The sequence below is a fragment of the Melitaea cinxia genome, chromosome 7 (genome assembly GCF_905220565.1).
Source record: "Melitaea cinxia chromosome 7, ilMelCinx1.1, whole genome shotgun sequence".
In the NCBI taxonomy this organism is placed as follows: Eukaryota; Metazoa; Arthropoda; class Insecta; order Lepidoptera; family Nymphalidae; genus Melitaea; species Melitaea cinxia.
The window spans coordinates 10018344-10032086 of NC_059400.1; the positions used below are offsets into that span (position 1 = coordinate 10018344).

Below are 13743 nucleotides of genomic sequence, written 5' to 3' on the forward strand. Positions count from 1 at the left end.
AATTAACGATAGTTAAATGTTTATTTTTTTAGATAATGAACCGCCAGTATTCCAAAATTGTCCACAACACCCTATTCTAGTACAAACAGACGTCAATGGTGGACTTCTTCCGGTCAATTTTACTGAACCCACTGCGACTGATAATTCAGGAGCTATTGCTAGATTAGAAGTTACCCCACAACACTTTAGAACACCGATACAAGTTTTTCATAATATGGTTGTGCGATATGTAGCGTTTGATTTCGATGGTAATGTCGCAATTTGTGAAGTTAATATAACAGTACCAGATTATACGCCCCCCAAATTAAGTTGTCCGCAAAGTTACGTTATCGAACTAGTTGACAAACAAGACAGCTATGCAGTTAATTTCAATGACACTAGAAGAAGGATAAATGCTACGGATGCCTCTGGCGAAGTCACTTTAAAATTCATACCCGAAAGAGCTGTTATTCCTATACGAGGTTATGAAAATGTGACAGTTATAGCTTCTGATAAATATGGAAATAAGGCGCAATGTAATTTCCAGGTAAATATTAAGTCCGTAAAAAGCTATACCAACTATTACTCGGTTTTAACAGTATTGATGTATAATTTTTTTTTAGGTATCTGTACAAGCAACACCCTGCGTTGATTGGGAACTTTTACCACCAGCTCATGGAGCTATAAATTGTCTGCCAGGAGACAGAGGAATTCAGTGTATTGCAACATGCAGTCCAGGATTCAGATTCACAGATGGTGAACCAGTTAAAACATTTGTATGTGAAACAAAACGTCGATGGGTCCCTTCTGCAGTAGTTCCCGATTGTGTTTCTGAAAGTAAGGATTATGTGCATATCTAATACTATTAAATGAGCAATTCTTGTATATATAGAATCTGAATCTCGGAAACAGCTCCAACGATTTTCATGAAATTTAGTATGCAGGGGATTTCGGGGGAGATAAATAAATCTAGCTAGGATTCATTTTTAGAAAATGTCGTTTTATCCCAGTTTTTAGACAGTGAAAAAATGGCTACAATATCGTTAGAATATGAAGGTAAATTTCGCACATGTCAATAAAGTTGTAATAGCTCAGATAGGAAATCAACCGGTAGCGATCGTCCGAAAAGACCACGGTTCAAATCTTCAATTTTCCAGATCGATTATTATTTTTTCTTTTTTTTTTCTAATTGCACTCATTATTTTTTATTTAAATGGCCAATTCTTATTTATTATTATTATGTCGGTAAAGTCGAAAATATTATTCATATTTTATCATTCTTATTTTTAATTATTTTTTTATTTTTGATTCTTTATATTTATTTATATTTTTTATTATTGTCGATAAAAAGAATATTATTCATATTTTGTAAATATGTAATTCGTATTTAAATATGATTTCCTAAGAATACCAAGCTAAACTCAGTCACCCAGATACTATATTTTTAAACAACTACTTGTTGTTGTGGTTATCGGTAAAACAAGCATACGGCTCACCTGATGGTAAGCGATTACCATAGCTTAATAGACACCTGCGACACCAGAATCATCGCAATCGTGTTGCCGACCTACCACGATTCCCCTCTCCCTCCCAGAAGCTCTGGTCGCCTTACTTACCGCAGAAACGCAACACTGCTTGACAGCAATATTATTTAGCTGTATTCTTCCTCAGTCAGGCTGCTCCAGATTTTCAACAGGATATTTGCTGTGCAATACAAATAATATAATTTTACTGAGATAATATAAGAAAAAAGTATATAAACAGATATACTTGTAGTTAAATGATTTTTCACTAATGTTATATTATTTTTATTTTTTTAGATACTCAGCAAGCTGCGTATCATGTTGTGGCAAGTGTACAATACCGAGCTCTTGGAGCAGTTTCAAATGCATGCTTACCTCAATACAAAGATTTACTTGCTCAGTACGACAGCATATTAAATGAAAGACTATCTCAACGTTGTTCGGCAGTAAACGTTAACATTAACGTCACATTTGTTAAAGCAATGCCTAGTCTTCTTGATGAAAATGTTGTAAAAATGGATTTCGTCTTAGCCATAATTCCAGCAATAAAACAAACACAGTTGTATGATCTTTGTGGGTCCACACTAAACCTTATATTTGATCTCTCCGTCCCGTATGCCAGTGCACTTATTGAACCTGTACTAAATGTTTCTTCGATTGGAAATCAGTGCCCTCCATTAAGAGCAATAAGAAGTTCCATAACACGGGGTTTTACCTGTAGTGTTGGTGAAGTACTAAATATGGATACTACTGATGTACCTAGATGCTGTAAGTATAATTTTATAAAATTATTATGGTTATAACTTGTTTAATTTTGTTTAAACTAATAAACAACAATATTGTTACAGTGCATTGTCCCGCTGGAACATTCGCCGGTGAAAAGCAAAAAATATGTACTATGTGCCCAAGAGGATACTTCCAAAACCAAGCTCGACAAGGTTCATGTCTTAAATGTCCACAAGGGACGTTTACAAGAGAAGAAGGATCAAAGGACTTATCTGATTGCGTGCCTGTATGTGGTTATGGAACATATTCACCAACAGGATTAGTTCCTTGCTTAGAATGTCCAAGAAATAGCTATACAGGCGAACCTCCCGTGGGAGGATTCAAAGATTGTCAAGCTTGCCCAGTTAACACCTATACCTATCAACCAGCCGCCGCTGGAAAAGATAAATGTAGAGCAAAATGTGCGTCAGGCACATACTCTCCAACCGGCTTGGCTCCATGCTCACAATGTCCAAGAAATTTCTATCAAAACTCAGTCGGACAAACATTATGTATGGAATGTCCAACAAATATGAAAACTGTTAACACCGGTGCATCAGGATTAGAAGAATGCTTACCAGTTGAATGTTCGAATAGTGCCTGTCAGCATGGAGGATTGTGTGTACCGAAAGGCCATGGTGTTCAGTGTTACTGTCCTGCTGGATTTTCAGGACGTAGATGTGAGATAGATATTGATGAATGCGAAAGTCAACCTTGTTATAATGGAGGCACATGCATCGACTTACCTCAAGGATATAGATGCTCTTGTCCCACAGGCTATGGAGGTATTAACTGTCAAGAAGAAAGATCTGATTGTAGAAATGATACTTGCCCCGAACGTGCAATGTGCAAAGACGAACCTGGATTTAATAATTATACTTGTTTGTGTAGATCAGGTTACACTGGCATAGATTGTGATATATCGGTGAGAATTACTAATATTCAAGTAGAAATATTTTTAAAAATATTTAAAGTTATATGATGTATGATGATACTTTATGGTGTATGATGTGAGTCGTAAGATATTAATAGGATTTTTTATTTTCTTTTTAGATTGATCCGTGTTCAGCAAATGGCAATCCTTGTAAAAATGGAGCTTCCTGTACAGCTCTGCAACAAGGGAGGTTTACATGTGAATGTTTACCTGGATGGGAGGGACAGCTTTGCGAAACTAATACTAATGACTGTGTTGAAAAGCCGTGTCTTCTCGGTGCACCTTGCACTGATTTAGTCAATGACTTCAGTTGTGCATGTCCACCCGGCTTCACAGGAAAACGATGTCATGAAAAAATTGATCTTTGTTCTACTCAACCTTGTAAACATGGAATTTGCGTTGACAAACTGTTTGTACACCAATGCATATGTGATCCAGGGTGGACAGGACCGTCGTGTGATATTAATATCAATGAATGCGTAATTTCTCCGTGTGAAAATGGAGGTCGTTGTATTGACACAATAGACGATTTCACTTGTAGCTGTGAAGCAGGTTTTACGGGCAAAAGATGTCAACATACTATCGATGATTGTGCTTCAGAACCTTGCCAAAACGGTGCAACTTGTATAGATCAAATAGACGGATTTACTTGCAAATGCCGTCCAGGATTTATCGGATTGCAGTGTGAATCAGCAATAGATGAATGCTTAAACGAACCTTGTAATCCTACGGGAACAGAAAAATGTATTGACTTGGATAACAAATTCCAATGCCAGTGTCGTGAAGGTTTCACGGGTGAAATGTGTGAAAATAACATTGACGATTGTGCCTCCGATCCATGTTTCAACGGAGGATCATGCAAAGATGAAATTAATGACTATAAATGTACTTGTCAACCTGGTTGGACTGGTAAACGATGTGAACGTGATATTGGAAATTGCGTGAATTTACCTTGTCAAAATAATGCGAAATGTATCGACCTCTTCCAAGACTATTTCTGTGTGTAAGTATTCACATTTTTTTATTACTTTACCTAAATATTTTCATACATACCCGTGTATGTATAAACCGTAGAACTTTTTTAAGAATTGACATTTTTTAAATAAAAAAATAATGTTCATTTGGTATATACAGATGTCCGAGTGGTACTGATGGCAAACAATGTGAAACGGCACCTGAAAGATGTATTGGCAGCCCTTGCATGCACGGTGGAAAGTGCCAAGATTTCGGCTCCGGCTTAAACTGCACTTGTTCATTAGATTACATGGGTATTGGCTGTCAATATGAATTCGATGCTTGTGAAGCAGGTCTCTGCCAGAATGGAGCTACATGCATTGACGAAGGAGAGGGATATTCTTGTATCTGCGCTCCTGGATTTACAGGGAAAAACTGTGATGAAGATATTATTGATTGTAAAGACAACTCTTGTCCACCATCAGCAACGTGTATAGATTTGCCGGGCAGATTTTATTGTCAATGTCCATTTAATCTAACGGGTGACGACTGCAGAAAAAGTAAGTGATCATAAAAGTCAAATAAATCGTAATAAATTTGTTAGAATATATTTTAACATCAATTATTTTCTTTAAATAGCAATTAGCGTGGATTACGATCTTTACTTTAGTGATCCACTCCGCTCCAGTGCTGCCCAAGTTGTACCCTTCGCTACAGGATCTGCTGATAGCTTAACAATTGCAATGTGGGTGCAATATACCCAGCAAGATGAAGGCGGTATTTTCTTTACAGCTTATGGCGTGAGGTTAGTTTTTGTTATTATTAATTACTTATTTCATTATTACCGATTGAAAAATAATGCTTTTTTATAACTAAAAAATGTTTTATTTTTATTTTTAGCAATTCACATATTGCCCTTAACAAAAGAACAATTATACAAGCACATTCAAACGGCGTACAAGTATCACTTTTCCCAGAGCTACAAGATGTTTACTTAAGTTTTGGTGAATTTGCAACAGTTAATGATGGACAATGGCATCACGTTGCCTTGGTATGGGACGGAAGTAATGGTGGTGAACTAACACTTATTACGGAAGGCTTAATCGCTAGTAAACTTGAAGGATATGGAAGTGGAAAATCACTTCCACCTTAGTGAGTATTACATAATATTTTAAATATTAATTGTACCATAAAATGAATGTAATATAATCTGTATGAAATATAATGAAATACATGTAATAGCGTAAACACGTATTGTTGTAATCATATAATGTAGCAAATTTAATAATTATTTTAATTTTTTCCAGCGTTTGGGTAACGTTAGGAAAACCACAATCGGACAATCCCAAGGCTTACACTGAATCGGGCTTCCAAGGCCATTTAACAAAAGTACAAATATGGAACCGAGCTCTTGACGTAACTAATGAAATCCAAAAACAAGTTCGCGATTGTAGAACTGAGCCAGTACTATATAGTGGATTAGTTCTCACTTGGGCCGGGTATGAAGACACTATTGGTGGCGTAGAAAGAATTGTACCGTCTCACTGCGGACAAAGAGTATGTCCAAATGGTTATATAGGTTCCAAATGCCAACAACTACAAGTAGACAAAGAACCTCCGAGAGTAGATAGGTGTCCTGGTGATCTTTGGGTTATCGCTAAGAATGGAACATCAATCGTTAACTGGGATATACCCATGTTTAGCGATAATGTTGACATCGCGCGGGTAGTTGAGAAATCTGGACACAAACCAGGACAAAACCTTGCATGGGGAGCATACGATATCGCATACATAGCATATGACAATGCAGGGAATGCTGCAACCTGTACTTTCAAAGTAACAGTTTTATGTAAGTAAAACGTGACTTAAACATTGTTACGTAAATAAATACATTTTTTATTTGTATATTATGTAAATAAAACTATTAACGCTGGGTTTATCCCATAATTACAAAACTGTTGTAAATTTTTATTTAATTCTTAGTAAAAGTAGAATAAACGAAGACTTGCAGTGACGTCTTACTTTATTTGACTCTTTAGAAAGATTTGTTTATTTATTTACACTTTCGCACACTAATACAAGGTTTTAATAGCATAACAAATGAAATATAAAAATAAAATTTGCATCAGCTGCAACATGCGGCCTTATCGCTAATACAGCGATCTCTTCCAGTCAACCTTTGGGCCTCTCTTAAGATCTTTAGAGTTGGTGTTAATTTTCATTTTAATTATTGCAGCTGAATTCTGTCCACCAATGCCTGATCCACTTGGTGGTTACCAATCGTGTCGCGATTGGGGTGCAGGAGGCCAATTTAAGGTCTGTGAAATCGCTTGTCGTGATGGTCTTCGATTTTCACAACCGGTACCACCATTTTATACGTGTGGAGCAGAAGGTTTCTGGCGACCTACGAGTGATCCATCCCTACCTCTTATTTACCCAGCTTGTTCCCGTAAGTTTCATTGAAATAAAGTTGTTATAACAAATTCACTGTAAGAATTCTAAGTTATATTATTTTTACAGCTGCAACGCCCGCTCAGCGTGTCTTCAAAATATCAATGCTGTTTCCTAGTTCTGTGCTTTGTAATGACGCTGGACAAGCAGTACTTAGACAAAAAGTTCGAAGTGCTATTAACCAACTGAACAGAGATTGGAGCTTCTGTTCATATGCTGTCGATGGTAAGAATAGAATAAAAATATTTTGAGTAACGAATTGATATAATTTTTATACATAAATGAAAAATGTTATTTAAATGTGCTGTATATTGACGCAATAATATTTAAAGCTTAAACTATTCTTTTATTTGATTGTTTTAGGTACAAGGGAATGTAAGGAACTAGATATTAATGTGAAATGTGATCACCGCGCTAACGTTCGGCAGACGAGACAAGTATCATCTCCTCCTACGACAAACTCGAAAGACACATACGTCCTCGATGCTATTATACCAGTTGAAGAGTAAGTTTCAAACAAATGTTTAAAAAATAAAAATATTACATACAAAGTAGGGGTAGCAGTAGCCAGAAAAAAATTACATTGTAATCAAGGTGTCGGCGTAGCTGGTAGAAGCAAACTTCTTTGTATTTTAGTGCACTTCTCAATAATAGTTGTACCGAAACACTATCTCACTTTATCAATCATATTTACTTTTTTAAATTTTAATGCAAGCACCAGATAACACGGTTTTGAATTACAATAGAATTAATTTTCGCATGTTTTGTACACTATTGCATGACTTTTATCTGGCACCTAGGACAAGAAGCAATAGAGAAGGTCGTCAAGCTGGAGATACATACAGCGTCGAACTGTCTTTCCCGGCGGTCAAGTAAGTTGCATAGAATTTAATTGCACCTGAGCACCTTGCTAATTGGTATATAATTGTTTATTATAAATTTAATATGTATCAGAGTTTTTTAATAAACTTGTATAAATATTATATAACTAAAAATAAAAAACCGTTACTTATTAATTATTAATTACCATTGGTTAGTTTCATATTTTTGGTAAATTTTGGCATTTAGTAATAAAAAAGTTACGATTTATTATATAACTTAAATAGCTTTACCATTTATTACTTAACTTACTAATATTTTACAATATCTCAGCGATCCAGTAATCAACAACGCTAACAACGAACGCTCGACTGTAAAGTCATTGTTAGAGAAACTTATCCTCGAAGACGAACAATTCGATGTACGAAATATACTTCCGAACACCGTCCCAGACCCGGCTAGCTTGAAACTTGAATCAGACTATGCTTGTCCTATGGGACAGGTTGTTATGGCGCCGGATTGTGGTAAGTTCCACTAACAATAAGTAAATTGTAGATAAAAAATGTTTTTTGAAATAATCCCAAATCGACATTTGGGATATAATTAGTTGAATTTTGAAGTTGTTCTAATATAACATTATTTTACGTAGTGGCATGCGCTGTGGGTACATTCCTGGATGTTGCAAGCGACTCGTGTAAACCATGCCCTGCCGGTTCTTATCAATCTGAGGCCGGTCAACTACAATGTACACCCTGTCCTGCAATTGCTGGTCAACCCGGTGTCACTCAAGCCACAGGAGCTAGAAGTGCAGCTGATTGTAAAGGTTAGTTTTATAACACAAACATATCATTGTATACTGTATATTTATACTTACGCATTCTTAGATAACTTTTTTCTTTGCGTAATCCTGCTAGTATTGTAAACGCGAAAGTTTGTATGTGTGGATGTATAAATGTATGGATGTATGGATGTTTGTTCCTCTTTCACGCAAAAACAATCAAATGTATTTTAATGAAAGTTTACAATAATATAGCTTATACATTAGAATAACATTTATGCTATAATTTTTAAAGATAGTATGTGTATTGTCCAAAATATAACGATAATTGTCCAGTAAGTCGGGAAAAATCTGCCATCTGCGGACTATTCTGGCGTACGCTGCAAAAACCGTAAAGTTTACACGTATATAATGTATAAGAGAGATGTTTGTCTTAATTAGTCCAAGAAAAAAGTCCGTGACAGCATATATCTATCTTTTATGAGTAATCCATTGTCGCAAAAACAGTGAACCATAAATACAATATATTTCAAATTAGTAGTAAAAAATTGATTTTTATGTCGCAGAACCAATTTTATGAATTTTGCTATAAAGACAGATATTGAGTAAATAATAAGCTACTCGAAGTACTTACTAATCCAGCGCAGACGAAGTCGCGGGTGCCAGCTAGTTCCTAAATAAAAAAATTAAAATGTCTCGACGTAAATTACATAAAATTAATGGTATCTAAAATTGTATTTTAAATTTCAGAGAGATGTGCCGCTGGTAAATATTACGACGCAGAAGCGGAGCTTTGTAGGCCTTGCGGTCACGGTTCTTATCAGCCTCGCGAAGGAGCGTTTTCTTGTATAGCCTGCCCGAGAGGTCAAACCACACGCGCCACAGAAGCAGTGTCTGCTGCTGAATGTAGAGACGATTGTCCATCAGGTAAATTATAAGGTTATTTTTATTACGACATAATTTATACGGTGTGTCAATGAACAATACGTCTGACCGACTAGTTTTACCACTAACTTTGTCTTGATTAAGTATTTAATATAAAATATAATTGTGTTTGCTCGCAAACGAAAAAAAAAATCGACTTCAATTACATTGACAAGTAATACGACGTAGATCGACGAAAAAATTGTCAAGCAACTACGCGTTATCAAAGATTACTCAAAAAGTAGTTATCAGATCTCGATAAAATTTATACGTAACCACATGATAAACATCAGCTTTTGAATAAATTAAAAATTACCAAAATCTGTACACCCAGTAAAAAGTTATTACGGATTCTCTGGGATCCCATCATCAGATCCTGGTTTCCTTACTAGGGAACTAGGGATATCCCCTTTCCAACAAAAAAAGAATTATCAAAATCGGTACATCCAGTAGAAAGTTATGCGGTATAATACAACTTAGGTCGACGAAAAAAGCGTCAAGTAAAAACGCATTATTAGATATAACTCAAAAAGTAGTTGTTAGATGACTCAAATAAATTTAAATGGGACCAATTGGCACACACCACCTTTCGATTAAAAAAAAATTTTTCGAAATCGGTCCACCCGGTCAAAAGTTCTGATGTAACATACATAAAAAAAATACAGTCGAATTGAGAACCTCCTTCTTTTTTGGAAGTCGGTTAAAAATAGCTAATAATTATACTCTCCAAATATAACTATCTAAAAGAGAGTAAAGTCGCTCGTGTCTGACGGTGCAAGACAGCGTTCGTTGACAATATATCGAGATCCCTAAAGTCGCTCGTGTCTGACGGTGCAAGACTGCGATCGTTGACAATATATTGAGACGTCTGTTAAATATTCCAGGCGAGCAGCTGAGCAGTGACGGCGGCTGCGAGCCGTGCGGGCGCGGCACGTGGCGCGCCACCGGCTCGGGCGCCGCGTGCGCGCCGTGCCCGCCCGGCACCACGACGCCGCAGGCGGGCGCCGCGTCCCCGGACCAGTGCTCGCTGCCGGTGTGCAGGCCCGGTACGTTGCACTGTCGCGTTTATGGGGACGCACATTTCTAAATAAAATAAACAACATGCTTTACATGTACGATTTTATTTTTGTGTTTACCCACACATTAGGGATTCTAAACATTTTTTGAATATCATATCAAAAATTGACCGCTCCAGTGGGATTCGAACCCGCGTCTCCGACTGACCGTGTCGGCGCTCTAGCCAATTAAGCTATGGAACGATGTACCCGCCAGAGCGAAATTTTTTGATATGATGATTTTTACTTTCGGTTTAAGCGAACAATTTCAATTTTCAATTCTTGATATGATATTCAATCTTTGATAATTTTTGATATGATATTCAAAAAACATGCTTTATATCACTAATTTTGAATGTATATATAGCAAAATAAGTATATGGCTTTTTTTATTTTTTTTAACTTTTTGTTCAGTTTTTTTTTTTCACTTTATCACAAATGCGCTTATGAGTCCCGCGATAACATCTTCTCTCACCACCATGGGTAGACTGGTAGAGATCTCTTACAGAGATAAGTTCACCCTTGCTAACATTTTTTGTAAAAATGACTTATAATTATGATTTTTTTAAAGTGCAATAAAGAATATATATGTCTGCCTTTTTTTGTATGTCACTAGGTCGGTAAATAAACGTACGACTCACCTGATGGTAAGCGATTACCGTAGCCTATAGACACCTGCAACACCAGAAGCATCGCAAGCGCGTTGCCGACCCAATCCCCAATCCCCCCAGGAGCTCTGGTCACCTTACTCACCAACAGGAACACAATACTGCTTGAAAACAGTATTATTTACCTGTGATCTTCTGTAAGATCGAGGTATTACCCCAGTCGGGCTGCTTCATATTTTAAGCAGGAAATTTCTGCTGTGCCCTACCACAGTTAAAAAACACTGCCTAAACATCTCTATCACAATCCTTAATTTTCGGGGTGATTGTTTAAAACCTCACCATATATCACCGATGAGAAGGTAGAGGTTTAAAATGCTGATAAAAACATCATGTGATTAATGCATGACCCCTACCTAACTTATGTAAAAGTAATAACTAATTAAGTATAGATACGTTTATTTTAACTTTTTATGAATATTTTAATAAATTATACGTCCATATAGGTTCCTTCCTCAACGTTACCCTGAATACATGCATACAGTGTAAGAAGGGCACGTACCAGTCGGAAATGCAACAGACTCTCTGTATACCTTGCCCTATCAACACCAGCACAAGAGGACCGGGTGCGGTAAGTATCTAATTTATATTAGCCCTTCGCCACGAGTTTTTATATTATTATTTTATTAACATCATTCCATTAATTAGACACACAAACAGTCAAGCATTTTATCGATTCGGATCTACTTCATCTTTATGTATTTTTTAAATCGAAACAAATACCCAGAATCGTAGTTCACAATAATTTGTGACATCTCACACAATCCGATAAATACTAAACTACTAAATCTACAATTTGTTATTATAGTTATTCATTTATTTATACGCGCTGTAAAATATTATGATTAAAAATAATACATTTTTTTTAAAATAGCATGTAACGTTTTAATAACATTTTGTGTTTTTATAATACATATATAATACCTACAGTACCTACTTCTTTTAAGCATTGATTAAGCCCAACAAAAGTAAAGCAATTATTAATTAATAATAATAATTTAACAATTACTATTATTTATTACTTCAAAGCACAGGTAGTTTTTGAAAGGAATATAGCTATACATCGTGTCAAAAGACGTTATTAACCGACTTTTATAAAAGGAAGATTATTTTTTTTTTTTTGTTAGCTCATAGCTTTTTAAACTAGGTGTACCGATTTTGATAATTCTATCGAAAGCTAGTGCTTGTTTTGTCATGTTGTATTTAAATTGGACCTAGATCTGACGAAAACTTTTGAAGGTATCCCTACTAATGTGTGTATATATGTAAATTGACTATTTTTTCGACTAACCTACGTTGTATTACTTGTCGATGTAAATTGAAGTCGGTTTGTTTTTCATTTGCGAAGAAAGACAGTTATAAGAATATAATAATACTTACTTATAAAAAAGAATGCTCTTTAAATAAAGAATGCTAAAAAGTGCTATAAGTTCTTTATTAACAAACAACAAAAGGCTCTATTTTCCAACTGCCGATCGAAAACATAATAAAAACTACATTAAAAAAATACACATAAATAACATTCTCAGAAATTATCATTGAGCGCGAATAATTCATCCAAATAGAAATTAGGTACAACACTTGTTTTCTCTACGTATTTACAAATGTTGATTATTATTATTGTTTATTTAGACATTTACATCATTTGCCTTCGAGCTTATTGTTGACATTTGCTGAGACTAATGTATTATTCGATGTAAATAATATTTAAACAAAATTAAACAAGTTTTGAATGAGAATTTATTTTGGACATAATCTTATTGACAAAAACTAGGTATTGTAATATATTAAAACTCACACTGTTATTATTTATATATATATATTTTTTTTAATATATAATAACTAAACTAGTTACCTGATGTCTATACTTGTTTTATATCATTATTAACACTTTATGAGCATATTACCTACATATTCTATGTTATTGATAGGAACATAAATTACTGAGAATTTTTCTCGGGATACATTTCACTATGGGTAGTAGACTCGAGATGTAAAAATTACTTGTATTAAAATATAGGCGTTTCCTCACCCTTTAAATTTTATATGCTTATATAATATAATATCTCTCTATAAACAGACATCGGAGTCGGACTGCACAAACCCTTGCGAGATGAGCGGCCCTGAGATGCACTGCGACACGAATGCCTATTGTCTACTGATACCGGAAACTAGTGAATTCAAGTGTCAATGTAAACCTGGTTTTAATGGCACCGGAAAAGTTTGTACTGGTAAGTAATCTATATATTAATACGTGAAGCAAAAACTTTGTACACTGTTATACGAAAATTGCGCGGACGGATGAGTATGTGTAAGATGGCCAGCCCCGCGACAAGGACGCGCCAGGCAGGAATTGCTCAGGTGGAGCGCAGGGTAGATGACTCTATTCTATATTGTTAATGGATGCGTATGTGCACACACCCACAGGATAGAGTTTATATGACGTAAGTTTAGTTACAAAAGTTTGTGGCTCTGACGTGATATCTAATATTACTTCCTGCAGAATATTAAAACAATTACGCATTAAGAAATAACGTAAGTTAGTTGCCACTTTGTACGCCTTTGATGCCTGGTATCTGCCAAAGTAACCATGAGTTAAACTTCATATTTGGCCATTGGTTCAACATTTGTTGGGAGCATGCGCTGAGAAACTTTCAGCTTCTCAGCTCGAACTTTTGGGTTATAAGTTAAAGTTATGTTATAATTTATTGACATATTTTATTAATAAACAAATTCAGTTGGAAATATGATTCGGTTATGCCCTCCGTGATGCATCGGTAAACAATTAAAGCGTTACGAGTGTAGATTACCTACAGTTTGGCCAATTAAAAGCGCGATAATTTGGATTGCCGTATTTTGGGATTTTACCACGATAAATATCACGATAATATGATTC

General features: G+C 35.5%; 1 protein-coding gene across 1 annotated transcript in view; it reads left to right on the forward strand.

Moving 5' to 3' along the window:
• The window catches only part of LOC123655337 (sushi, von Willebrand factor type A, EGF and pentraxin domain-containing protein 1), a 44089-nt gene that overhangs the window by 25255 nt on the left and 5091 nt on the right, over positions 1 to 13743 (forward strand). The window contains exons 14-32 of the mRNA XM_045591149.1: positions 33 to 526; positions 603 to 816; positions 1800 to 2270; positions 2351 to 3192; positions 3321 to 4204; positions 4336 to 4715; positions 4795 to 4960; positions 5056 to 5307; positions 5463 to 6004; positions 6392 to 6604; positions 6676 to 6831; positions 6970 to 7111; positions 7407 to 7478; positions 7759 to 7949; positions 8075 to 8248; positions 8954 to 9130; positions 10012 to 10173; positions 11294 to 11418; positions 12928 to 13078. Coding sequence (XP_045447105.1) covers positions 33 to 526; positions 603 to 816; positions 1800 to 2270; positions 2351 to 3192; positions 3321 to 4204; positions 4336 to 4715; positions 4795 to 4960; positions 5056 to 5307; positions 5463 to 6004; positions 6392 to 6604; positions 6676 to 6831; positions 6970 to 7111; positions 7407 to 7478; positions 7759 to 7949; positions 8075 to 8248; positions 8954 to 9130; positions 10012 to 10173; positions 11294 to 11418; positions 12928 to 13078 — 5808 coding nt within the window. The remainder of the gene's footprint in view (positions 1 to 32; positions 527 to 602; positions 817 to 1799; positions 2271 to 2350; positions 3193 to 3320; positions 4205 to 4335; positions 4716 to 4794; positions 4961 to 5055; positions 5308 to 5462; positions 6005 to 6391; positions 6605 to 6675; positions 6832 to 6969; positions 7112 to 7406; positions 7479 to 7758; positions 7950 to 8074; positions 8249 to 8953; positions 9131 to 10011; positions 10174 to 11293; positions 11419 to 12927; positions 13079 to 13743) is intronic.